The following is a 26,187-nucleotide window of genomic DNA, read 5'->3' as shown; positions in this document are numbered from 1 at the left end:
AAGATGTTTTATAGAAATAAAATTTGTTATTTTATACAATGCTGTTTTGTCTGTATTTTGTTTTACTTTTCATGGGAACAAAATGGAACTCTTCCCTCATATGTGCACGAGGAAATGCCACAGCTGCCCCCTTCTGGGGTGACTGCTTCTAGAGGGAATTGACCTATTTGGGGGTCAGTCATGAGTTGGTCACTGCTGGGCCGGTTTCTGGTTTGAAGGATGCAGGTGACTGTGAGGGGCCGTTAAGCTGCCGCCTGTGTGAACCAGGAGCAGCAGAGGGCCCAGGGGTTGAACCAGGGCCCTGAAGGGTGGAGGGTGGCACATGACAACAGAGTCCAGGTGGTGTAGGGACAGAGTAGGGGGGTCTAGCAGTGCCACAAGATGTCAGGCTGAACTCACCTGCAGCTCCAGAGGACACAGTAAGGTATAAAACAGGCTGTTTCAGAAAGGGACCCCAAGAGCACCTGGAGGTTGGCCCGAAACAAGGGCCAAGGGCAGACTGTGGGCTCAGCTGCCTGCCCCACTCGGTCCCAGCACAAAAGGCTGCCCACACGTGGGTGGGGGCTATTGGCACCATGGGTGCGGGGAGGGTGGCTGTGGGTGGAGGTATTCCCACTGCCTGTGTGATGCCCACCAGAAGGGACTGTCTTCCTGGAAGCACATGAACTCTCTACTGAGGGAAGGGCAGTTGCCGGAAAAGTGCACCTCTCTATTTTACTGCGCATTTACTGTTTGAGTTGGAATAATGGCTCCAAATAGAACTAAATCTAACCTTTGAAATCTTGTATCTAGTAATGAGGGTGTCAACTTGAATTAACTATCTGAAGATGCCTGTCACAGCATCAGGCTGCACTGCTGCACAGACAGGCTTTCTACATGGCGCAGGGCAGGGGCTGCCCTGACCAGATCCTAGGAGGAGCACATAAAGGACCCCAATGGCCCTAGGGGAACAGGGTTAATTGCTGCGGCCTGTGCCATAGCAGAACTCCTTCCTGGAGGCTGGGGCAGTCGGGAGCGCCTCCCACAGGTATGCTGGGCTCCTGGCTCCTACCTTCTAGGACTTGCCTTTGGGTTACCATTTCTTTACCAATTGCTACAGGGGCTCACCTTCCCCTACTTCTCAAAGGTACAGAAGGCGTGGGCTGGGCTCCTCCTTCCCGAAGCACCTCAGGAGGCAGGATGGCCACTGGCGAAGCTGCACAGAAGCAGGCAGAGCCGGGAGGCAGGCCCACCGCCACCCCCATGTGTCTTCCGTGACTGCAGTCCCTGTCAGCCTGCATGCCTGTGCAACGCAGGCCCCAGACAGGCAGGCAGGCCTGCCAGAGTGTACCCAGTGCAGGAGTATGCAGTGTGGGGGCCTTGGCCCAGGGTGAAGCCAGTCAGGGCCACAGGGCTGAGCATGTCCAGCCCCTTCTCACTGTTGCGTGAGACTGTACGGGCGCCCTCAGCACTGCAGTTTTCCCACAAGTGCCCCCGACCGCTATTTCATGGCTCTCTCAGTAATCACACCTTTAACCCAAAGGCGCAGGTTCAAGCCTGCTAAGAATGAGACTTCAATGACTTAAGCTGCTAACTAGTGATAAAAATGAACACCCGACACTCAAATCACCTGTCGTGACTGGGTGAGCCTGGTGACTGCCGTTATGGGTCTCCTTTGCGGGGCCTTCTTTGGGAACCACGGCCCCCCCACCCCCAGTGCTGTAAGTCAAGGAGGTTAAGGAACCTGAGCAAAGAAATAGGAACAATGTTACTAGCTCAAAGAGCTGAAAGGAGAGCAAAAGAGCTTTGGTATTTACACACTGAGACCAGAACAGCAAGAGTGGGCAGGATGAGCCCACACTGAGTTATCCCAAGGCCCTTGGCCACTGGGGGGTTGGGCAGGGTCCACAGTGCCCAGGCATCTCTAGGCCACACTCAAGGAGCCCCCCAGGCAGACAGTGAAGACCAGGCAGCCCAAGCTGGCCCTGCAACATTTCCTAAAGGTTTCTGTAAGTAGGCTGAGGTGAGTAATTCAACGCCCGCTTCACAGCAGCACAGGCTTCTCAGCCTCAGGCTCGGGTCGCCACTGTCCTAGAGCAGCTGCTGTGCGTGCGCCAGCTCCTGACAGATGGCCCGGCCTTGAGTCCCAAAGTGACACTATTATATCTTTTGAAAATGGGATGGTTTCTTTTGACTGAATGTTATCTCATGAAGTGAAAAGAAAATGCAAATGTTTTCAGTAAAATCAAAAGCTACCCTGCTATTCAAATAAGGTGAAAATCACATCAATTTTATTTTATAACAGAATATCCCAGATGCAAAGCAAAATAAATAGTAATGTTAATATAAACTACCGACCTCCTGTTAAAGAATCTTAAAATATTTCGTTGGACATAAATTTAAAACTTTTCAACTATCTTTTATTGAACCCCCTTCACCCCCAAAATGAAATAGAAAATGAACTTACTCCATCAGCATCTTGCACTTCTCCTAACCTGTGCAGGGTTTTAATGGTGGCTGTTCTCTTTAAAATGCGAGAGAGCAGATATCCAAATAAAACCCCACTACGGCTGCAGTGAGCCTCCTACTTTATGCCTTCTCACTCCTTTAAATTCAAAATAATAAATATTTCAAAAATAAGGTTAATACAGGGTCAAGTAAGACTTGCTCACTCGTGAAAGTCCTTGGAAGTAAGTCCTGACTTTTCAGATCTGTTTATAATATAAAGTCCCTTATCCACATATTTTCAAAATCAAGAAAGAAATTCTTACAACATATTTATGAGAGGTAAACAAGGTAAAATATAAAACCTTAATTTTTATCTCTAAGTCAGTTAATAGCAATGTTTCAGAAACAAGACGCTAGATCTCCTTTTCCCTCCCCAAGTTTCACCAGAAAGATAACTGTTACCCAAAGAAAGAGAAAGCTTAAAAAAATCCCAGTTGTAGTTTCCCAAGGAAGGCTGTGCCAGTCCTGCGGGCTAGAGGTAGTATAGCCGGTTTGACAGCGACAGGTTGGGCTCCCTGTGGATGCTTTGGCCCACGAGGAAGGCCAGCTTGTGGGCATACTGGCAAGGGGCGGGGACACGGATGACACCCTGTGTGAAGAGGAGAAGGGGTCTGTCACTCTAAGTCGCGGAACTCAGGGTGGACTAAAGACCTATGCCCACACCGCGACTGCACTCTGTGGGGGATCCCTGAGGGTGATAAATGCTGCCAGGCTGGGGCACTGACCGGCCAGTTGTAGTAGACATGGCACAGCTTGTAGGTCAGCCTCTGGATGTGGTCTGGCTTCAGGCCGCTGCTGTCGTAGATGACGTTGTAGTGTGTGGGGGACACGCTGCCGCTCCGCACAGCTTGGCTGACGATGAAGAAGTCATACCTGTGGTCACAGGGGAGAGCCCCACACAAAAGCTGCGTCTCCTCGAAAGCTAAACGCTGACGATTTGCTTCCTACCTTTACGCTCAGGTCACCCAATCTCTTCAGGCCATACTGTGCTTGAATCCAGCCCCTGCTGTCCCTGGACCAGCTGAACGCTCATGTGAAGCCTACTTGGGGCTACGTCTTGGACATCTTCGAGTCTTCTGGGTATGGGTGAGCACTGGACGGAGCTGTGATATAGCAGCATGTGATATAGCAGCATCTGGGCCCCAGGGGGGCAACAGGACAGGCTCCAGACAGCCACCACCCAGAGAAGGGGAGAGCCTGGTCTCAGGCACTGTCCTCCCCACCAACAGGCCTTACCACGGGAATTTTCTCCTTCAAGTTGTTATGTAACACACGGACTCATGCAAGTCCTCAAAGACTAAAATGCTGATCAAAGAGGACAGAGGATATGGAGAAGGTGAGGCGAGTCAGTGTGGGGCCTGCTTCCTGACCAGTATGCCGTGCCCTCGCTGATAAAGACTAAGGGGAGTATGTAATTTGTCATGTCCACTGCAACAAGACAGATGGCTAACCTGGAACTGACCAACAACAGATCACAGTGTTTTCAGAGAAGGAGGCATTCAAAGAGGTGAAAGGAGAAGGCCAATCCCAAAGAACAGAGCCAGCGACAGAGCCACCAGGAAGCCTTGTTCTCAGTGCAAGCGATGAGGGACAACCCAGCTGTCATTCAAAGTGGACCCCTCCAAGTGTTGAACAGCGTCCGCAGCCGTGTATTTTAATAGTGTCTAGAAAGGAACCTTTTCATACCTCACAATTTCACTTGGATTCTGCTGCACCTGCTACCTCAGGTGTGTCTTCAGGTCAGTGCACCCGGCCTTTGGCTGTCAGGCAGCGGCACCATCATGTGAGAAGGACCCTTGTTCTGAGTGGAGCCTGTGGGGCTGACTTCCTACCTAGTATTTTAACCTCGAGATCTCTCCCTTGTGAGGACCCCAACATCTGCCTCAGAAATCCAAGGGGAAGCACCTTGGCATACCCACCATCAGGTAGAGGCCTGACTGATCAGACTAGCACCTGCACTCACGTTGTTCTCCCCAGCACCCTGTAGGGCACCTCCTACCTGGGGCCACTCCCTGGCCTAGTACTGTTTCCGTCTCTAGCTGCCCTTTGTAAATAAGGCTCCAAAGCCTTTCCCTGTTAAGACAGAGCCCTAAGCACTAACTCTCTTGGGGGCATGGCCAGAACCTCGACCTACTCACCGTGCAGCCCCCTAAGGCACTTGGAGGAGCTGAGGCAGCCAGGCCCATGGCCCTCAGGGGTTGCTCCTCGCAGAGCGTGCCCGGGCACACGCAGACTCAGAGTGCTCAGCAGCCACCTCTGTCCCTGCCTCTCTGGCTGTCTCCAACTGAACAGCCAACACAAGTCTAAGAGTGAGGGAAGAGCAGCAGTGGTCCTTCCCCTCTGGGTGCATGGCAGGCTGGGGCAGTGTCTGCCTTCACAGGCAGATGCCCAGAGACGACTGCTCACCACATAAAAACTAGTAAGTCATGTTTCAGCCACAACACTAGACCAGCTGACCCAAAGGCTTTAGCAATGACAAGAAAGTAAGAAAAAAATGTGTTCCAGTTGCTAGTGCGCAGGTGCCGTGCTCAGCCCAGCCAGCTATAGCACTCACCCATCATGCAGAACTTACCACTCTGGTCTGGTGACCTCCACGTCAATGACTGTTCCGGGAAGAGGGTTTTGAAGTCTCCCTCCAGACTGGGCGAAAAATCGGGCATTCACTCGTTTTTTCACCACGATCACAGTTAGTCTGGGGCTTAAAGATGACAATGAACATCACTCCATTTGCTCAGTAACATTTCCAGGCAAGGAATTATTCACATTCATCTACACCCCAACACCCTTCTGGGGCACGTTATCTGCCCAAGCTGGGAAGGAGAGTCCATAACTTGTAAGGTCCAGGAATAAATTGTGGGCAGAAAATGACAGTTACGTGCAAGTACCTGATAACATAGGTCTAAGTGTTTAATCAAGTGATCCAGTTTATCATGTCACCTATCACACTGATATGAGCAGTCAAGTGAGCCTCCGATGGCTGCCATTTCAGATGCCTGAGGGTGCCTCTGTATGCCTCTGCTGGATAAGCTGACGGATGTCTCAAAGCCTAACTGAGTGCCTTTCAAAATTGTTACTTCACAAATGTCAAGGGTTAGCCTGTCTCTGGCCAGTTCCCGGCTACCACCCACTGACCTGGCCAAACCTCCTCTCCTCCTCTCCCAGCCCTGCTCTTCAGCTGCATCTTCTGGGCCCCCTTCAAGAACTTTTAGCTGACTCGCATTAAACCCTGTCCCCTACCTGGGAGACAGCCAAGGGCAGGCAGCATCACCCTACCACCTTCCAGGCCATAACCCACCCACCCTCTGGTCCCCAGCGACCCAGCATCTCCAACAGCCTCGCCTGCACGCACGCTCCTTCGGGATGACAGGCAGAGTGCCTGCACAGTGCTGCCATGCAACCCCGGCCACATGAGAGGTCAGGCCCGGTGGATGGGGTTTTCTGGGCACAAAGGCCCAAGCTGTGAGTGGCTACTCAGTAACTCTGCACAGCAGCAGTGACCAAGTTCAGGGGTGGGGAGGCAGCGAAATTGCAGAGACAGAGACACCCTAGAAACGTTAATACCTGTCGAGCCTGTGCTGTGCCCCACAGCTGCCTGGGCAGAAGAGCCACACTCAGGAGAGGGCACAGGCAGACATGGTGGCAGAAGACAAGCTGCCAGTATCTGTGGCTGTGACCTGCTCTTACACTGAATATCAAGTCAGCTAAACTAAGTCTTTACAAAGAGTCAAAACTTCAATTAAAAATTCAATGTCAGGCTCTCCTTGGTGCAATAGGTTAAAGAACCACATTATGAAGCTCTCCGCAGCCACTGCAGCATGAGTTTGATCCTGGGCCAGGGAGCTGGCCCACATGGCGTGGCAGACCTCTCCTGACCCGCCCGCTTCCCCCTTCAGCAGTGTACTTCGTTGATCTGCCTGTTCTGCTCCTGTCTCTGGTGAATCCTCTCACCCATCACACTTCTGGCCTGTACCCCAGTTCTGGAAGCATAAATAAATAAATTTAAAAAAAAATTTCAATTCCATGATTCTCAGGAAAGCTGCAAATCCCCAAGCACAAGCATCATGCTCCCTTGCACTATGCAGCACTGTGGGCATTCCCCCAGGCTGATGATGAGTGGACACTCGCCTGGGCTCTGGCCCTGTGCGATGCACTAAACACAGTCTTCTTTGTTCCTGTCAGTAAGCTGGTGAGCTGCCTTCCACAGATAGTGCCAGGCCTGAGCACCTGCATGTTCTCAGGCACTTGTAGCTCGGCAGCCCCCAAGCACCAGCACAGCACATAGTGGACACCACGCAGGCAGCCCCTCGGCGGTTCAAGCTCTCCTCCCTGCACCGGTCTCTTGTCAGCCACAGGGGTGCCAGGCCCTGGCACTGGTCCTCACTGGGCCTAATGACTGACCCTCCTTGGGGTGGGCAAATTCTGCCAAGATTTTGAGATTAAAAACTCAGAGGCTCGGCCCTCCCTGGTGGCGCAGCGGGTTAAAGCACAGCATTGAGAATCTAAAGCCGCTTCCGCATGAGTTCGATTCCCGCCTGCCCTGGAGGTGACCACATGGCGTGGCAGACCTCTCCTGACCCGCCCGCTGCTCCCCTCAGCAGTGTACTTTCTCGATCTGCCTGTTCTGTTCCCCGCTCTGTCTCTGGTGAAGCCTCTCACCGCCCCTGAGCCTCTGGCCTGTACCCCAGTTCTGTATGACCAAATAAATAAATCTTTAAAAAAAAAAAAAAGATGTTACATTATTTAAAAAAAAAAAAAACTCAGAGGCTCACAAACTTGGAAGCAGATGCTTCCCAGGATGGCCAGGCCATGCACCCCAAGACCCAGCTTGGCCACCCCTGGGAGCTGGGAGCTTCACTATGACCTCTGCTCCTCCTTTCTAGAAGACTGGTAGGAGGGAAAAGGAAACAAAGACCAGAAGAAACTCCGTGCTGGAATGAGAAGACGAGGACCGTAGTGGCTCCTGTTACCCAGCCTGCTCCTACCACGCCTCCCTCGCGCAGGGGAATCCAAATGACACACCAAGGCAGGTGGACACTGCTCCAGGGACCAGAAGAATGCGACACCAGCGCCATGTTTCTAATAGGAAAATACAAGCACCGAAGGGCACAGGTAAGAACGTTTACTTTCCTTGCCAAAGTATTTTGAAAATGCCTTTTGACCCCAAACACCACCACTTCAAGAGACGAAGTACCCTGATATGCTATGAAAATGTGCTAGCAAAAGCCTCTCATTTGAGACACCTGGAGAATTAGCAAACCAGCACCACTTGCTGGAGAGTTGGCACCCGGGATCTGGCCAAAGACAGTGCTCCAAGTCCGTGAGTTCCACTTGGGCCGTGCTAAACCACACTGCCCCAAGCTATGCCAAGGGCCTTCAGCGTGGTCGCCTTGTTTCTTATAGTGACAGGTCACTACAGGCCTGGCAAAAAGTGTTTAAATACACATGTGCAAGTAAGCCAGCCTTCCAGATTTTCTAAATATCCTTAAAAATCAAACCCGCATCTTTAATTTTTTTGCATTAAATTCTTTTTCTAAACGTTTATTTATGCATACAGAACTGGGGTAGAGACCAGAGGTGCAGGGGCGGTGAGAGGCTTCACCTGAGACAGAGAGGGGAACCAACCAGGCAGACTGACGAAGTACACTGCTGAGGGGAGCGGCGGGCGGGTCAGGAGAGGTCTGCTGTGCCATGTGGGCCATCTCCCGGGCTGGGGATCGAACACTGAAATGGCTAGCTTGCAGTGCTGTGCTTTACCCTGTTGTGCCAGCCGGGAGGGCCACACTAAATTCTTAACAGACTCACAATCTGATAAGAGTGCAAAAGTCAAACAACGCACCTAGTAAATAGCTACCCTGAGATGGCCTGCAGCTAGGGTCAAGTGGCACGGACAACTGGGCCAGGATGGCAGAGGGAAAAGATTGGCCTGGGCCTCACAGGAGAACAAAGGCAGCACTTGGGGGACTAAGGCACATCGAGCACCTCCACAGGGCAAGGGAGACCATGACCCCTGAGACCAGACATGCTGCCCACGCACTGATGAAGCACTAGCCCCGCCCAGTTCCCAGAGTTTTTAAATGAGTATTCACTATACAAACTCATCAAGGAAAATCAAGCTGGAGCTCTACGGGCACTTAGTCCACCAGCCAGCCAGTGGAAACCTCTGGCTGTCCTGGAGTCCCTGGCCCTATGCCAGGCCCATGATGGTAGAGGCATGTGGCTCCCCACAGCTGCCCCATAAGAAATCTCCACTAGGACCGCTGTCCCCCAACCCACGCAGACCCCAATATGCCCATCATGTGAGGGTCTCACTGAGCTTTTCATTGACCACTTCAAAGATAATTTCAGAGACTGCATCCTGACTGCGTGCTCACTTGTAGCCTCTACCGACAGATTTCAGGCAGTCCAGAAACTGTGGCACCTCGTAGTTGACCAGAGTCTTGAGCTGCCCATCTCCCACACCGTCCCGGTACACGACAATGCGGCTCGGCATGTACTCATTGCAGCTGTTCCAAGCCCTCAGAGCAGCTGCAAGACAGAAAAACTTTAAACACATGACAAAAGCGGGGTTTCTCTTCCAGGCATTTTTCACTGAACACAGCTCTCAGGTTAACATCCTGAAGACCCTGCCCGCACGCAACTGGGGACTGACCTTGCAAGCAGACCTTGAGTCCGTCGACCAGCTCCTGCCCGCGATCTTGAAACACACAGCGAGAGAACCAGCTGTCCGGAGAGAATAGAAAGTGAGATATGGGCGCCTGGACACCGTGCCTTTTCAGTGATTCTAGATGTTTACTTTACTTTTGGCAATTCATTATCTTTTAACTTCCTTTAAAGATATTTGCTAACATCTCAAATGCTTGACAAATCTTAAAATAGAATTAACAGGATATAGCAAATGCTTTATAGACACCAGACTGTGATTTCCACTGTTGCATGAGCGTCAGTGGTGCGGCCGCCCCCGGGCTGGCAGCTCCCAGCCTCTCTTGCTACTGGGCTCTCGAGAAACCACACTCCTGAAGAATAAAGACCTTAAAACACCCCATAGGGATGCCAACACATCAGTGTCCTTGCTTTTTGCTCTTCTTGTCTTGGCTGAGTCCCAGGAAGAGCAAAGAAAATCTGTTCTGAAACACAGGAAGCTGGGAAAATGGAAGAGGCTTTTCTGGAATAACACTGAAGACAGACCCCGAAGTTGCATGTAGGGGGTTGACTAAAAAGTATTAAAGATGTTTTTGGAGATAGTCACATTTAATGAGACCTCCCTCCCAGTATGAATAATTATAAAATAATCTGAACTACATTAGACTATCACAGATTAAGGGTCTGTGATGGTACTAATGGTAGAGTAACAACTCTTTCCTAATGCTTTTTGTGGGACTTCACGTAACACAAAGCATGAGGTTGAGAAGAATTAACATGGCTCCTGTGGCGGGCCCCAGAGACCCCTGTGCTTGGGCTTCTGCTCCCTGGCCCACATCTTGCCCTCTTACCGGGTCATCCCCTCATTGATGCTCGCAACAAATCCTGCAATTGACCTCCGTCCAGCGGTGGTGTCGTGGTAACAATCAATGCCAACTATCATGGCTAGTTTTAGCTTTAATAAAAAGGGTTACAATTTATATACAGCAGAATGCCAGCAATACTTAAAAGTAAAACCACTTTCTAAAATAACAATGACACTTGCATCCACCCGCTCAGCCACACTTACGGGCATATCCACCCTCCAGAGCTCCCCACCCATCTTGCAGTTCATCTGCAGGGCGATCTTGGTGGCGATGGCCATGACGGTCTGCTGCTTGCCCAAGGTCCGTGCCACCACACACTGACTGGGAGTAGGGCAATCCGTGCACAGGTACTTTTTAATGGCATCGTACTTGTCTTTCCGATTACTTGATAACAGACAAACGACCTAAAAACATAAAATATCTTAAAAAAAATCAGGAACCTGCCCATGGAGCAGATGGAGTACAAGCCCTTCTGTAGGTGAGGCAGCCATACACGGGCTGCTGGATCCTGCCACACAGCTCTCACTGAAGGCTTCTGGATGCGGCTTGTCATATTCAACTAAGTGACAGATGCTAATGAAGGAGATAAGCCAATGCCTCAAGGCTAAATGCCATTAAAGCTTGAGAGCAAAGTTAAATATACTCAGTGACCAGCTTGGAATAATTCAGAAGTAGAGACCAGGACAAAACAAGTCAGTAGAAGCTTAGAGGTGGACAAACAGAACATTTTCCAAGATGGTCATTTCACAGTTAGAATTCACCTAGTTTCAGGACTTTTAAACCTTTAAAGCTCTAGTTTGAGAACCTATGAAATTTCTAGGAAGCCCATTGGAAATTCTGAGGACAAAATGGCATGCCTAAAATAAATATTCCCTTCCCCCCAAATGGGTTGATGTTGTTCAAAAGGCACAAAGTCCCAGTTACCAGCTGAGTAAGTTTTGGCGACTTTTCCTGCCTGGCAGCGGGGATGGTGGTGCATCACAGACCGGAAAGGCCCAAGAGGAGATCATAAATGTTCTTGTCCCACCCCCACAATGATGTGAGACGGAGGAGTTACCTGACCCTTGTGTGGAGCAAATCAGCAATACTTAGACATATCACATTGTCATGCTATTTGCTTTATGCTTATACGATGCTGATTACAGCTCAATAAAGGTGGAAAACCAGCAGACCTAGACTCCTGACCACATTCCAGGGATTCAACTTAAGTTGTGAGATCAATCCAATTTTTACTTTCCATTTACATTTCAGATTATTGCTCTTTTCTATGGTCCCCCACTCCAAAGTGCTGGGCCCACTTCAGGTGAGAATGTCAAGGATCTGCCTGGGGCTCTACTGTAGCAAGGGCTACAGCAGGGGCACAGAATCGTGTGCTGTGCAGACACCCCACAAATGTGACTAAACCTCTCGACTCCCCTTGCCCCCATGCACACCATCCTCCATATCACCTGGATGGACAGGCAAACACATGCACAAGTACATCAAAATAAAAGCTAGAAATTTTAGGAGGGTGGTTCCATTTCTATTTTCAAACTTTCAAGCTGATTTCAATATAAGCAGCTTACAAACTTCTGGCTTGTCTGCCCACTAAGACATCTACTGTCCCACAAATGTCATTTACACTTATTTATTCTACGTGTCCTGAACAATTAATTGTGGCTATTACTTTCTGCCTTGCTCCCCCCCCCTAATTTCCAGAATAACTAAAGTATGATTCAGAATGAAACAAAAAAGCTTGGTTTCTCACTTCTTGTATGACAACAACTCCTAGGAACTCAAGGAGAGGAAGTGTTCCTCTGGCCACTTTGTGAAGGTAAAATGTATTTTTTTTTTTTTTTGGCCAGTTTGGAATCTAATAGCGACTTCCAAAAAAATGGGCTTAAGTCATTAAGTGTTAAGCAATATTCCTGTGGAACAATTCATCCCAACTTAGCTGCTAAGGACGGATTACTTACAATCTGGGTGTCTGATGTAACTTTCTGCTGTAAGACTCTTAAATAGGCTTCAGTTCTATCATCCACTTCAATCCTAGAATGGAAGTACATAATCCAACCTTCAGAGAAGGTAAGAAAGAATGCACTGGGCCCTCTCTGGTGGCGCAGCGGGTTAAAGCACAGCACTGAGAAGCTAAAGACACTTCAGCATGAGTTCCATCCACGGCCCTGGAGGTGACCTACATGGCACAGTGGATCTCTCCTGACCCGCCCCCTCAGCAGTGTACTTCGTCAGTCTGCCTGTTCTGCTCCCCGCTCTGTCTCTGGTGAATCCTCTCACCGCCCCTGCACCTCTGGCCTGTACTTCAGTTCTGTATGCATAAATAAATCTTAAAAAAAAAAAAAAGAAAGAATACACCATGTCCACAGAATTCCCTACATTCTAACACATGAAACATTTCTGGATAAAAGAAGCAACAGCAGGCATAGTCACTGGTTGCTTCTAGACCTGCCACAGCCAATACCTGAGTCTGCATCGGCTTCTGCCCATCTACCACCACATTCCTGATCACCCCATTCCAGGGAACATCAGATCTTTACATGATCCAGTTAGCATGTTTAGTAGTTTTATACTTTTGACTTCTCCCACTCTCCAAATGATCACTAATTAATTTTCAGAGTAGAAATGACGTGATCAACTTACATTATTGCTTTTTTCATTTGTATGCCCATGGCTGGTGTAACTTTAAATAGATTTTGTATCAATGAATTGGCTGCTTCATAATTTCTTCGAGTGTAGATCAACAGCCAGTTATCTAGTGGTTTAACACTAATTAGTGGTGCACCTCTTGTTTCTTTAGACCAATCTGCAAATTGTGGATTGTAGTCAAACTAGAAGAAAGTTCAGAGACACTGTAAATTTCAATGCAAGTTTTCGGTGATAGAGCCAAAAAGTCTGCAATAATTCTACCATCACATATTTTGAACTTTCAATTCTATTCTTAAATTTAGACTCTAAGGAATGATAGACACCCTCGGGGGGGAAGGCACAAAGGCATACCCAGAGGACGATGGCGGTTTTACCTAAACTAGACCACACTCACAGCCTGTCCACAGCTGGTCCTTCCTAAGAGCTGCTGCAGCTTTCTCATTCATCTTTTCAAAAATCTTACAAAGCTAGGTGTTACTTCTCTCATAACAAAGACACACAAAACCATGACTCTGGAAGTTAGGTAGCCTGCCTGAGATGTCAGTTGATGAAATGAAGCCGCCAAACACTTGACAGCGGAGCAGATGGAACCACACTTGCAGGCACAGCGGCTGACATGCCCCACCCACCTCCCTACAACCCTCTTGTGGGAACAGAGATTTTTATTATTTCTAAGAGGATAATAAAGACAACTCTAGTCAATTCATTTTACTACATGATTATGTTACTACCTTTATAACATTTAGCAGTCAAGAAGGGCATAGCTTTCTACAAAGTATTTTTAAATGTGGGTACTTGGAAGTGTTTCTCTTTTTTTTTTACAATACCTGTTTCATTTTCTAAAGACAGAGAAATTATAGACAGCTTTCTGGTATTTGACATACATCCCTACAAATGGTCTGAGCAGAAATGAAGTCAATTAGGCAGGAGTTTCCCCTGTGAAAGATCATTTCAGTGGCAGACAAAATCATCAATCCAATTTGATCCTCACAATTCTTCTACACCTTGAGTAACTTAGGCTATTCAAAAGCAATTAAGCCTCCTTCAGCTATTCCTACAGGCTGTTTTGAGGTCCCAGCTACACAGCTCTCTGACCCAGTGCTTACTCCATTCTCCTCTTTTTGCAAGACTGGCGTTCACCTTAGCTGTGGGGAGTGGGAGGGGCGGGAGAGGAGAAAGGTGTGGAAGGACTTTGAGGCACCTTATTGGGACTCTGATCTGACAATTTTAAGAACTGCCTTACTGTTTTTCCACCTTGGTGAATCTTTTCTGCTTGCAAAATTCTTCCTGAAAAGGACAGTAAGTTGGAGTCAAAGCTCAAACCCCAGTCTCGAAGCTCTCTCTGAACATTATCATCTCTGCAAATGCAACACATCAAATTGAAGGAAGCAAAGCAAAAACTGACATACATGCAAACAGGTCCAGGCCAAACTAGTCCCTTCTTGTGCTTCTCTCAGGACTGAGTCTGAGGATGTCAAAGAGAGGCTCCTCTATTTTCCTCTTACCACACCTGTTCCCCCCACTTTGTGAACTCGCTGAATGGAAACTTCTATGTAGAAAACAGAACTTTTTTTTGACTAGACATATCCCCAAAGGTTTATCTCCTCCTCAAAGTAACTCCCTGATCTAATAAGCAGTAGAAATGGATCTCTCCCAAGCCTCCTCATTTCTGTTCCATTTACCACACCTTTTTCTAACAGAACAGGCCAGGGCTGCAGAGTTCAGCTTTCTTACTTCCTGACAAACGGAAGCCTTACCTAGAAGCATGGAGAACAAGCCCACCCAATTAATGCAAGTAGGAAAGAAATGTAAAACGGCCTTTTGCTGTTTCTCCCAGAAAAGCCACTCCCTGAACCTACATAACACAAAGGGACATGTGGGCCACTTACTTGTGGATGTAGTCGATGAGTCTTCCTACTTCACGCTGCCTTTGCTCGGGAGTCAGCCTTGTGTGAACAGCTAAGTCTTTCATCACATTAAAATCATTACGCATTTTATCAGTTAGACCTTTAAATAATGAAACATTTAAAGGCTATGGTTAAAGAAATAGAAATCATGCCAAATATCTGCAGAGTAGTGTGGTGATAAGCTAAACAAACTCATTCCAAGGTGAGGAAGCTGTCTGCTAGCTGTGGTGGGCAGTGAGGGGTGTGAGGAACGTGTGCTGACTTCTAAAGAGAATGAATGAATATCTGGGGGTTTCATCTGAGTAAACACAAGTCAAGGTACCTGTGAGGTAGCAGAGCTCAGGAATGAGCATGGCAGGGCCTGGCAATGTGCCACCAGGGCCTCTCCTGCGCTTAGGCTGACTGACCAAGACCGGCTGCTTCAAGTCAGTGATCTCTTGGTTATATTGCTAGTCAAGAGAAGAAAGGTGTCACTGTTCATCACTGTTCACAGTCAGTGCCTTTGGGGATATGTCTGGACAAAAAAAGGTTTTGTTTTCTTAAATAACAATTGATGACAATAGCAAACCCAGTTATCAGTTTCCAAGTACAGTTTTGAAAGTGCAGTTTTAATCCTCCCGGAATAGGTTGCCATTTACATGCTGTGGTGAGCAAGTTGTGCTGGGTGGCACATTTTTTTAAATGAAGAACAGATGTATGAATTTTTAGCTAAGTCTAAGTGAATGAGTTGAATAACTGGGGTACTATAAAGGAAGGAAAATGAAGGCAGCATGGATAGCAAGGTAGCACGAGTGTATACAACAGTCCCCAGGGGGAAAGGCCTGTAGAGCTGGGTCGGAGCAGCTCTACAGTAGCCTTAGTTACTCACTCAGTCTCTCACACCAGCACCTGAGAGCCCTCACCTGGGCTGAGTCAGGCACACAGACCTTTGTGGAAATGACTTCCCTGCACCAAGCAGCGCACTCCTCGGGGCAGCACATGCTCGTGTGGTCACATGGATGGCCCCTTTGAGACACCGAGACCTCTCAGGACAAGCCAGCAGCTGGGACTCAGACATGCATAGGCGGAGTCAGAAATCTGGCAGTCACTGATGTACACGTGAAGTCTGAGCACAGATGAGAGAGCGGGGAGGGGGTAAATCGAAGGTCACTGGGCCTGAGGTGGGGCTTTTAGGGATGTCAGCACTGAAAAGGTGACTCAGAAAGAAGCGCTGGCCACTGTCAGGAGAATTTGCCGACTTGCTTCAGGCTCAAATCAAACTTTTGGCGGATACTCCGCTGCATTCGCCATTGATGTACATATGCCAGATCTTCCCACCCTGATCACGCTCTTCATGACAAAGCAGTGGACAAGGCTAAGGCGCTTTTCTCAGAGGAACATCTGGTGCCCAGAAAAGCCTGGGTGATGTGGTGGGGAGAGCTCAAGCAGGAAGTGCGCTCCAGTGTGCACAGAATCAGCCCACGTTCTGTGTGGTGACAGTGGGGTGCCCTGTCTGGAAGCTAGGCCGGCTGTGGTAACCTTTGAACAGTAACTTTTGGCACAGCTTTATCCCTAAATTGAGAAGAGCACTGGAGGCAAGGTATAGTAAAAAAATAACCGCCAGTCAGTGAATGTTCATACAGGCTCTATACACGTACTATTTCAGTGCTCAAAGATAAGCAGGCCTCTGAATCTTCAGAGGACCTTGCTCCATTTGACAAGAACTTGTTAAAATTTCAGGAAAACTCAGCAGTTAAATAAAATCTTAAAATTTGTCTTTGAAATACTAAGACTTATTCCATTTCCCCCCTGCTTTCCATAGGTGATTGCCTTTTCTAAATAGCTAGATGAGTTATTGTGTAAATCTTGTGTCCAAAAAATGCATTTGATTAACAGTCTCTGTAGTGTCATTTTTCTGCATGTCTGTACTGCCTGATCTTAAGCACCTCTGCTGTGGACAGCAGGGAAGGCTGCTCTGAGGGGAAAGGGATTCTGTGCGCAGCAGCACTAGAACCTGCTCTTTCTCTGGGCAAAGTGAGTAAAGGCCAAGCCTCACCTCAGCTTGACTTCCCTCTCATTTCCTGCACCTTAGCCTTGTCCACTGCTTTGTCATGAAGAGCGTGATCAGGGTGGGAAGATCTGGCATATGTACATCAATGGCGAATGCAGCGGAGTATCCGCCAAAAGTTTGATTTGAGCCTGAAGCAAGTCGGCAAATTCTCCTGACAGTGGCCAGCGCTTCTTTCTGAGTCACCTTTTCAGTGCTGACATCCCTAAAAGCCCCACCTCAGGCCCAGTGACCTTCGATTTACCCCCTCCCCGCTCTCTCATCTGTGCTCAGACTTCACGTGTACATCAGTGACTGCCAGATTTCTGACTCTGCCTATGCATGTCTGAGTCCCAGCTGCTGGCTTGTCCTGAGAGGTCTCGGTGTCTCAAAGGGGCCATCCATGTGACCACACGAGCATGTGCTGCCCCGAGGAGTGCGCTGCTTGGTGCAGGGAAGTCATTTCCACAAAGGTCTGTGTGCCTGACTCAGCCCAGGTGAGGGCTCTCAGGTGCTGGTGTGAGAGACAGAGTGAGTAATTGTAGAGCTGCTCCGACCCAGCTCTATAGGCCTTTCCCCCTGGGGACAGTGGTGCTGACCACCTATTTCCCACCTCTCTACAGTGCTGGGAGGAGGCAGGATGGCACATACACTCCCTCCCTTCCCTTCATGAGAACTCTACCAGCAGGAGATGGCACTTGAATCATTTTGTGGTGATCATCTTGATACCCTGGACTGCCATGATGAATATGTTTATAAGCACCTTTCAGAGCAACTTGTTCCAAATATCAGAAAAATTTAATGACAACATTTCAGAAGTCTCCTAAGGTCTAAATACCTGATGTTAATAAAGATAAAATGCACATTAATTTCTTACCTTCCTGTAGTACTCTAAGAAGCTCACTTCAGTCCCATCTGCTTTCTTAAAGGTGCTCTTTGGATTCTGATCCCAGTCAATATCATCTACTCTGTATGTTTTATTGTTATACCTGTGGGAACAGGTTACATTAGTATTTGATTAATAGGAGACCAGACTAAAAAGAACCACTTAGTCGCATGCAGTATATGGAAAGCGAAAGCAAATTTCCTAAATTCTATGGTAGATGGAGAGGGAACTGACTCAATTATTTAAAAAATCAAAGCAGAAAGGATAAAAGTCACCAGCTATTGTCCTTTTCAGATGAGTATGCATCCCAAAGTTGGTTCTTGAGAGTGGTTACCATCCCCTCCCTGTTGTGCGCAACTGCTACCACCTAACTTGGATCTTCACTTTCAGGGCTCCTGGGATGAAGTGGCCACCACACCCACAGTTTGTGCGCAACCACCCAGCCTCTGAACAGCAGTCTCACTTGGTCAGGACAATCAGGCCGATCAGCTCCTTTGAAACTTGTTCTTGGAATCTGTGCTCCTCTGTCTGGTGGTATAGGCTGAACATGAAGTCCAGCACAGTCTCGCTGCGCAGGACCTTGTGGCTGACGTCTGTGCACAGCATGATGTTGTTCTCGTATTGTAAGATGGACGTGGTGAAGCCGGGCCAGATCACCAGCCTGTGGGAGGGTGGGCTGTGAGGCACCCCGCGAGACCCACCCTTGCCTTGCCTCTATCAAGAGTGGAGGTTTCTGCCTTTACTAAGGGTATTGGGTCTCTGAGAAAATTTATTGATTTCTGAGGTTTCACACATTTCTAGATAAAGACCTGTACTTCCCAAATCTCTAACAGTCAATGTTATGTTATGACAATTTTATACGTTCCATGTTAATTAGCACACTAACTTTACTAAACAATTCTTTACACTGGCCTGTGACATGAGTTGCCAACCTAACTGGGAGCACCTTTATTGATAAACGAACACTGAAGCAGCAATCCTGACATACTGACATGACAGGGATTTCAAAGGAGTCGAACCACTGACTTTATTAACATAGACTCAATGTTGGCCAACTCTTCATGCTTCCCTGATGACAAATGGTGTATCATGCAATTTTTTAAAAATCCCATGTGACGTCCCTGGTATTATTCAAGTCATGTTAAGCGGCCACATAATGTGACAGCATCATGAGCAGTGAGTGAAGTAATCTCGGTTGTTTTAAACTAAAGCACCACTTTCAAAGTTTGTGACTAAAAAGAGAACTTTGTACTTCATACAAACCTATGATTTGGAATATCGATTGGGTCACTCGGGTTATAATAATTCCGTCCAATTTGTTGCAAATTCATGATCTTCAGAAGTCTGGAAGTTGAAAAGTCAGAACAGAGAGGCCAAAGGTCAGAATACACACTGACTCGTGCTGAGTTTGCTGCTGCAGTTCCAATGGTACGCTGCTCAGCAGAGGGCCGGTGCGCTACGGCCCCCAGCCTGGTCACATCCTGCTGGTTCTTTTCCTGTAGGACCTACAATGGTTTTCCCCACTTTTTCAAAAGGTTGGAAAGAGCCAAAATATCAATGATGCATGAACTACATGCAATTAAAATTTTAGTGGCCATCAGTAAAGTTTTATTGGGGCACAGCAGCCATGACTTTCCTTTACATGGTCTATGGCTGCTTCTGTGCTCAGCAACAGAGGTGAACAACTGAAAGGGGACCACTTGTGACCCACAGAGCCTACAGTGTTTGCTGTTTGGGCCTCTGTAGACAAAGTCTGCTAGCCCCTCCTTTAGAGAAAAATTAGTCTACTGATTACCTTAATTTCAAACATTATGAAGACTGTACTCATAAAGTGATTATCCTACTGTTAGTTACAAACACCTTGTGACAAACTTCCAAGAGCAAATTACCATCAAGCTATCATGTCTCATCATTCTCATCTGAGAAGGGGGAAAAAAAAAAACTTTTGTCAAATACATGTTCAGTTTGGATTTAGAAAAGATGGTATGCATCTTGAAACAACTACTCTAGATTACACACAAATAATTAATTCAAAATGGATTTAAGACTTGAACTTATGACCAGAAACTCTAAAATATGCAGAAGCACTGGTGGCCTGCCCCGGATAGTGGCCTGAGATACAGCTTTGGGACTCGATTCCAACAGCAAGGGAAACAAAAGCAAAAGTAAATAGATGGGACAATGCCAAGCTAGAAAACAGCTACATAGCAAAAGAAACCACCACAAGATGAAAAGCAATTTACTGAATGCAACCCTCACATTCAACAAGGGATTAATATTAAAAAGAACTCACCAATTCAACAACAACAACAAATCACCCCATCAAAACACAGGTAGAGCTGGACAGACGGGAAGACGGGGATGACAAGTGGAGAGGCTCTCCCCATCGCTTTATCATCAGGGAAACACATCAAAGCCTCACGCCTGGAGGAGTGGCCTGTGTCACAAATCCAAGTGACTAGTATAGTGTGGCATGGAGAGAAAGGCAGCCTGCATGCACAGGTGGGAACATACAGTGGTGCAGCTGCCGTGGAAAGCGGTGTGGAGGTTCCTTAAGCGATTAAAAAATAGACCTAGCCCATTCTCTGAGCAGGTGCACTATAGGTGTCTATCGGGAGACTATAGAAACACTAATAGGAAGAGACACCTGCACCCTGTGTTCACCACTGACCACGTGCAGTGCCACTCACAACAGCCAAGACAAGAGGACAACCAAAGTGCCCTGATCGGACAATCAGACACAGAGTGAGGTGTAGAGGTGCAAGGGAAAACTGCTCAGTTCTAACAGAAGATGAGACCTTGCCATGTGCTACGCTGTGGGTGGCCTAGAAAGGATGATGCCAAGGGAAACTGAGTCAGGAAGAGAAAGACAGACACCAGAAAATTCATAGATGGACTATAAAAATTAAACAGAACAATCTAAACAAAAGCCCTTCGACTTGAGGGCAAAACAGTGGTTACAGTTACCAGAGGGACAGGCTTGGGGTAGAGGAAGCACAGGAGGATTGACAGATGGTGGGAAAGGGAACTTGGCTGGATGGCGTGGTGATGTATATTTGAAGAGGTGTGAAGGTGTAAACCTAAAATTTACACAATGTAGCTAAAATAACAAAGCAAATTTTCGAGCATGCAGCATGTTCTTTAGATGGAACTGGCAAATTTGAATAGACTGAACCCTGTCCTGCTTCCTGATATTCACTATGGTAAAAAAAAATGTGCACTTAGTGATAAAATTAGAAAACATGTTATCAAAAGCTCAAATAGTACTTGAAAGCACAAATGTCAACAGAAATAACATTAAATGTATCGGCTCCCAGTGAATGATGGGGTTTTGTGTCAGTAGTCTACCCTTAAGAATCCAATTCAGAGAGGCGCAGGGATGCCAGCGGATGCTGAAACAGCAGGCCGGGAATTAGGAAGGAGTTTCAGGATACAGGTCTTTCAAACTTCCTATATGCTTTGAGCTTTCTTAAAATGTAAAAAAAAAAAAAAAAATACATACCTTCTGAAAATAATATTATAAAACTGCAAACAAGTTGGTGATGTAGGTGGAAGTTCATTTGTTAAAGTGATTGTTATCCTCACATGTTCTCCATTTCGGGTCTGACTAAAAACTTCGGTGACCTGAAGCCAGGGCAGTATAGAAAGCCAAATTGTAAAAGACTCACCCAAAGCATGTAATGGCTGTTAACAAGACAATGTGAAAACTACAGAAAAATAGGTTAAAAAGAATGGCCATGAGCAGACCAGTACCCATATGGTGACAGAGTGTCAACACTAAGCTACTCAGGTAGATCTGAATGACACAGAAATGCTGAAGAGCCTTTTGGGTTCATTACACATCATTTCAGGCAGGGGAGCCAAGGTCTCTCCAGAAGCTGCCCCAGAAGGTGGCAGAGCTTCTCTGAAGTGAACATTTCCTTCCTCCCTCTTCCCACCAGCCCCCACAATGGAAATAACCTTGTGCTGTAGTCTTTTAGGTAAAAATAGTATCGTTCCATCAAAAGCATGACACCTTCCAATTAGATCTTCATGTTGAAAAAGAAGAGCTGAGCGGAGTCTCCTGGCTTCCATCAATGGGTTGTAGTCAATGTGGTACTGATACAGTGCCCACTGGGGGCGGGACGTCAATCGAAAGTGGTTAGTGCTTAGCCTTACTATAATGCCTGAAGAACCTGTAGAAATAATCCACATCTGATTAATAAAAGTCAAGTTTATTCCTTTTGGAGATCTTGGCTGTCAGGTCAAGGCAGACACAGTTTTATAAGCAAAAGACTAAGAGCAGCAGCAACAGGAAAAGTTCGCAGACACGAGACTCTGGAGATGGCAGGCCCTGCCCCTAGAGATGTGCATTTAGAGATGAGCCCTCCTGGGTAGTGCACAGCAGAGCTAACTTGACCTCTCTGCTAAAGAAAAAAATGACCTATGTAATGTTCAGTTCTGCAGCTAATGCAACAGATATCTCTAAACATCCCATCCAAAGCCAAAAAGGAGAGCGAGGATAAGGAAAATCCAAGCAGGACACTTGGCCACTGTGCATTCCCCTCAGTCACACATTCATACAAAACATGTCAGATAAACACACAAATACATGAGTTCACTGTGCCAGGTATCGGAATCTCATGAAACTGCATTCTTAAAAACAGACCTACCTGTTTTTGATTCTTTGACATGGTCTAAGTTCTGTCTGGTGTTCACACCAAGATCATGGAAGTCTCTACGACGACCTCCTCTCTCTGCTAATGACAACTCCTGGAAGCCAGCAGATATCTGGAGTTCTTAAAACAGATAAATTGTGCACTTAATATGAGACAAAGTAAGACGATATTAATTCCCAAAGTCTTACTATGTGAAACCCAAATGCTCTTGGTGTAGTAAATATATAAAATCCCATCAGAGTATCTTAAGTATCTATTAGCCAAAGCAAATTTTGTCATTGCCTTAGACAAATTCAGTTGCTCTGTTGGGAGAAACGTGCACCTCTACAGGATAAGATAATGGGCTGTGAAGTAAGAACCCAGAAGGGTATGTTGACTGGGAGATCATTTTTCTGTACCAAGTCTGATAACAACTGAAGTGCCTTTGTTAACAGACATTTCCACAATTTTTATGATACAGTTACCAGATTTGGCAGTTTACAAGGTATAAAGTATAAATTGAATTAGAAAACTTAAGTCCAAGATGGAATGTCCTCACCAATTCCCTCCCTTGAGTCAGGGGTGGTGGAGTGTCCTGTGCACATCTCATGCCACGACACACGCCCAGTTTTGGGACAGGTCAACAATCCGCTTCTGCTCAGTTACACAACTGCAGCTGCCGCCTCCCAAATGACCCCAAGCTCTTCTTCAATTTGAGGAAAAGAACTATCTCCTGTCAACAGCAGGACATGGGTCAAAGAACTTATATAGGTCTCATAGTCAAGTCTAAGCTGTGGTTAATAGGTATGCTCATTCTGTCTAGCTGACACTGTCAACTACCCAACAACCAATTTTTCATTCTTTAAAAAAAATAAAATGGGAGAAGAATGTACCTAAAAGACTAGAATCCCTACCTTTTGCAGCTAGGGATGGCCAAAGAGATTTAAGCAGAAATGTTTACTGGACATGCCTCTGTGTGAACCTCAGAAGTGACCATGGTTGGCTATTACGTTCCCTATACCCAAGCCCAAGCCCTGCCTGGACAGAAGGCAGAAGGGAGCTCAGAAAGACATTTTGAATCAAACAGGAGTCTTGAAGAAAGTCACAGACTCAGGATGGGAGAAAAAAAAAAAAAGATCAAAGAGGCCCAGTTCTGACTACAAATACCAGTTAGTCCAGATTGCCTACTTCTGGGCCTCCGAGAAGCAACCGTGGCTTCCACAAAATAGGAAAACTACTTATATACCTTGAAAACAGGTTATTTTACTGAGCTTCACTTTCTTTACATGAAAAATTGGGGATAATAAGCCCAGGAGCATGGAGTAAGTCTTAAATGAGATCGTTATGTATAAAGCACTTTAAAGATGCTAGCGATGGTGGTTCATGTAGCCCATGATTCACAAGGGTTCTATTTAAAAATCCTTGAAAGATATAACTGTCTCTGTGAACTTTTTATCCCAGATTGTCTGTTGGAAGTATCCATGGCCACAGGGGCGACTATACTGACAAAGGGCAGGTGCATGGAATCCAACCTAATAGCAATGATGTGCCAGGAAAGGCTTGATTTGAAATTCTCTCTGAAAAATCTTAAATTTGTTAAAAAAAATCAGTACTGGACAAAAAAAGCCGACTATGTTATGAAGCTGTTTCCCTTCCTCCATATAGTACTATCATTTTATTTAGCCAAAATTCTGTTAACTCCCAATCAATAAGCAAACTTCACAAGGTTAGTAAAATGGAAGATCTTGCTAGTTTCTTATTTCTACGAATAGCAGCCACAGTTATTAAAAATACGAATCAGGTTTTGCAACTGTTCAATTTAAGAGTCCTCCCTCCGTGTGTTCACCCCCATTTATAGAATGAAAATCAAGTTCTAAAACAATGTCTCATTAACAACCTTTCTAAATTTCCAATTTCCAAAACACAGCAAACAAGTGCACCTTTGCTGACAAGTGCTACTTACATGAGCAGGGAATGCAAAATAGGCCTCACATTCCTCTCTATTCAGAAGAGCAGGAATTATTTACCTAATAAGGACCTTTGCTCAAAAAGGCAGACAAGGCACTGAGACTCACAACAATGTAAATTTATGAGTAGCTTAAAAAAAACTTTAGCGAAGACAGAGAATGTTTAAGTTTACAAAAATCAGGACAGCTTTTTAGACAGCTGTAGGACATTTTTTGGTACCAAGTTTAAATTCAGTGAAATTTTTCACTGCCATGTGTTGAACACAACTGAACAAGTCAAATAGTGTAAGTTTCAAAAGAACCTTCAAGGCATCAAGATAAGAGGTGCAAGTAAGTGGGTGACATCTTACATTGAGAGAGATTAACCCCATAAATGAATTCTCATCAGGAACCTTAAAAAAACATAAAAGTAACTGTACCTGGATGCACAAACAGCCTTCCTACTGTCTTCAAATGAAACAGCAGTACCTTATGTCCCTTTCCTGAGAAGCCCTTATACAGAACACACCCACAAGCGCTTATAGAGATAACACTGCTCTATTCCATGCTGTCATCTGACTCAGCGGGGTTTCACACTGGAATACCACACACTGGGGCCCTGGGGATGGGGTGCAGTCGTTGGTGGCACTCAGCACCCCAACCTCCCACGAGCACATGGTCCTCACTTACCACGTGTCTGCTCGCTGCCTCCCCCATGGGTGAGGCTGCTGTGAGAGGGCACCAGCACCACAGCCCCAGTGCCTCCCAAGTCAGTATAGCCATACCCCACAGGCATTGGTGCCAACCAACATGGGCAGAAAATAAAGTGGAGAACAAACAGATAAGAAATGTTCCAGTTTAGTTTAAATTTCTTTAATGAGCTCAGCATACTTAACATAAAGGGCACTGCCCTTTCATCTCCTTTCTTCCTTTTTCCAAAGTGTGTCAATATCAAGGATTTCTAATAAGCATGCTGGGTCAGAGAAATGAGCTCTCCTCTCATTTCAGTGCATTTCCGGGGTGCCGTCAGACCAACAGTAACTGCCGACAGTTCACTTACACTACTCTTCAGGGCTAGCTTATCTGTCCACGTTCTTCTAAGGTTTATGGATCTCGCTGGTTACGGCTATTTGCAATATAAGGAATAAAGCACAGAGCTAGCATCATTTCTTGAAGCCTACTGGCCTCCACACTGCCTGCTGAGTAGCCCACCTCCCACACCAACACTGGAGTTACAATGCCCACTTTACTCCATGATTCCCTTGTCTGTATGGATCTGTTTTCCCCTAAGCCCAACCCAAAATGCGGGAGAATCTTCTACCAAGCATTCAAATAATTTCAGCAGCAATGCAGTAACAAGCAATTTTTGGAATCACAACTGGCTGTCACAACTTTGACCTAGTTTTTGCATGAGGAAATTGTGGAACAACACAGTGAAGATGTGTTTCAGAAACCAAAGCATTTCAATTGGTCCAGTATTTGATGAAAACACTAAAGATGCCAAGAGAATGTTCTAAAGGTAGTTTATTAATGCATAATAAGCAAACCCGGGTTGACTTCAGATTTGCTAACAGTGAATGCAGGGATAAGGTTCTGCACCCTCCAAGGTGGGATGCCCTCTGGCAGGGAGACCATACCCGGGCTGCTGTTTCAGTCTACCACCAGACATGCGCATGTGCACCCAAGCCTCTTCCCCGCCTTCACCTTGTGACTTGGCTGTCGCTCCTACTGGCCCTCTCTGTCGCCCTCGGCCAACTAGCTCCCCCTCTGCTGGCGGCTGCTGAGGTCGAGGCTGAATATAGCCGGGTTGCTGACTCTGTAGTGATGTGCAAATGAAGAACAGCATCTCGTGTAAGAGGTCAGGTGTCTGAGCAAATAACCGGTGCAAAAGACCAAAGCGTCCTCCACGCCCACCTAAACTAGCAGATGTTCCATCAGCAGAGGGTTCCTGCAGAAGGCTCACCAAGCTCCATGCCCCGGGAAGCAGAGCGTGGCCCGCCGGGCTCCTGACCTCTTGGCCGGATGTCGCCGGCGCGCCCTCAGCACAGCCCTCCCACCTGGCCCACACTCACTGCGGCGGCGCCCACGTGCTGCGCCGGCTCCTGACCCCGAGCCCGTCCTCGCGCCCTGGCTCTGGCCCGTCCAGTCAT

At 46.9% G+C, this 26,187-nt stretch overlaps 1 protein-coding gene across 1 annotated transcript; it reads right to left on the bottom strand.

The window, feature by feature from the left end:
• Window positions 1-2,959: 2,959 nt before the first annotated feature.
• On the bottom strand, window positions 2,960-26,187 carry PIWIL1 (piwi-like RNA-mediated gene silencing 1). Its single transcript, XM_004690828.1, has 20 exons — window positions 26,110-26,187; window positions 25,742-25,853; window positions 22,107-22,232; window positions 21,415-21,629; window positions 20,957-21,078; window positions 18,718-18,798; window positions 17,918-18,115; window positions 17,446-17,557; window positions 14,865-14,991; window positions 14,525-14,642; window positions 13,879-13,993; window positions 12,630-12,817; window positions 11,948-12,020; window positions 10,196-10,396; window positions 9,978-10,081; window positions 9,137-9,207; window positions 8,859-9,012; window positions 5,060-5,185; window positions 3,213-3,360; window positions 2,960-3,076 (listed from the first exon to the last, which is right to left on the bottom strand). The coding sequence occupies exons 1-20, from the start codon at window positions 26,185-26,187 to the stop codon at window positions 2,960-2,962; spliced, it is 2,586 nt and encodes an 861-aa protein (XP_004690885.1).

Source organism: Condylura cristata, unplaced genomic scaffold (genome assembly GCF_000260355.1).
Source record: "Condylura cristata isolate star-nosed mole 26May11 unplaced genomic scaffold, ConCri1.0 scaffold00029, whole genome shotgun sequence".
In the NCBI taxonomy this organism is placed as follows: Eukaryota; Metazoa; Chordata; class Mammalia; order Eulipotyphla; family Talpidae; genus Condylura; species Condylura cristata.
Note: the sequence above shows the minus strand (reverse complement) of the source record. Positions and strands in the feature narration are given on the sequence as shown.

Excerpts from the sequence above, each read along its gene's own strand:
- PIWIL1 (XM_004690828.1), bottom strand. The coding sequence starts at position 26,187 with ATGACTGGACGGGCCAGAGCCAGGGCGCGAGGACGGGCTCGGGGTCAG. Across the intron at positions 9,208-9,977 it reads ATCAATGAGGGGATGACCCG|CTGGTTCTCTCGCTGTGTGT; the intron begins GTAAGAGGGCAA and ends CTCTCCGGACAG. Across the intron at positions 5,186-8,858 it reads TCTGTCGGTAGAGGCTACAA|CCCCAGACTAACTGTGATCG; the intron begins GTGAGCACGCAG and ends GTCATCTTTAAG.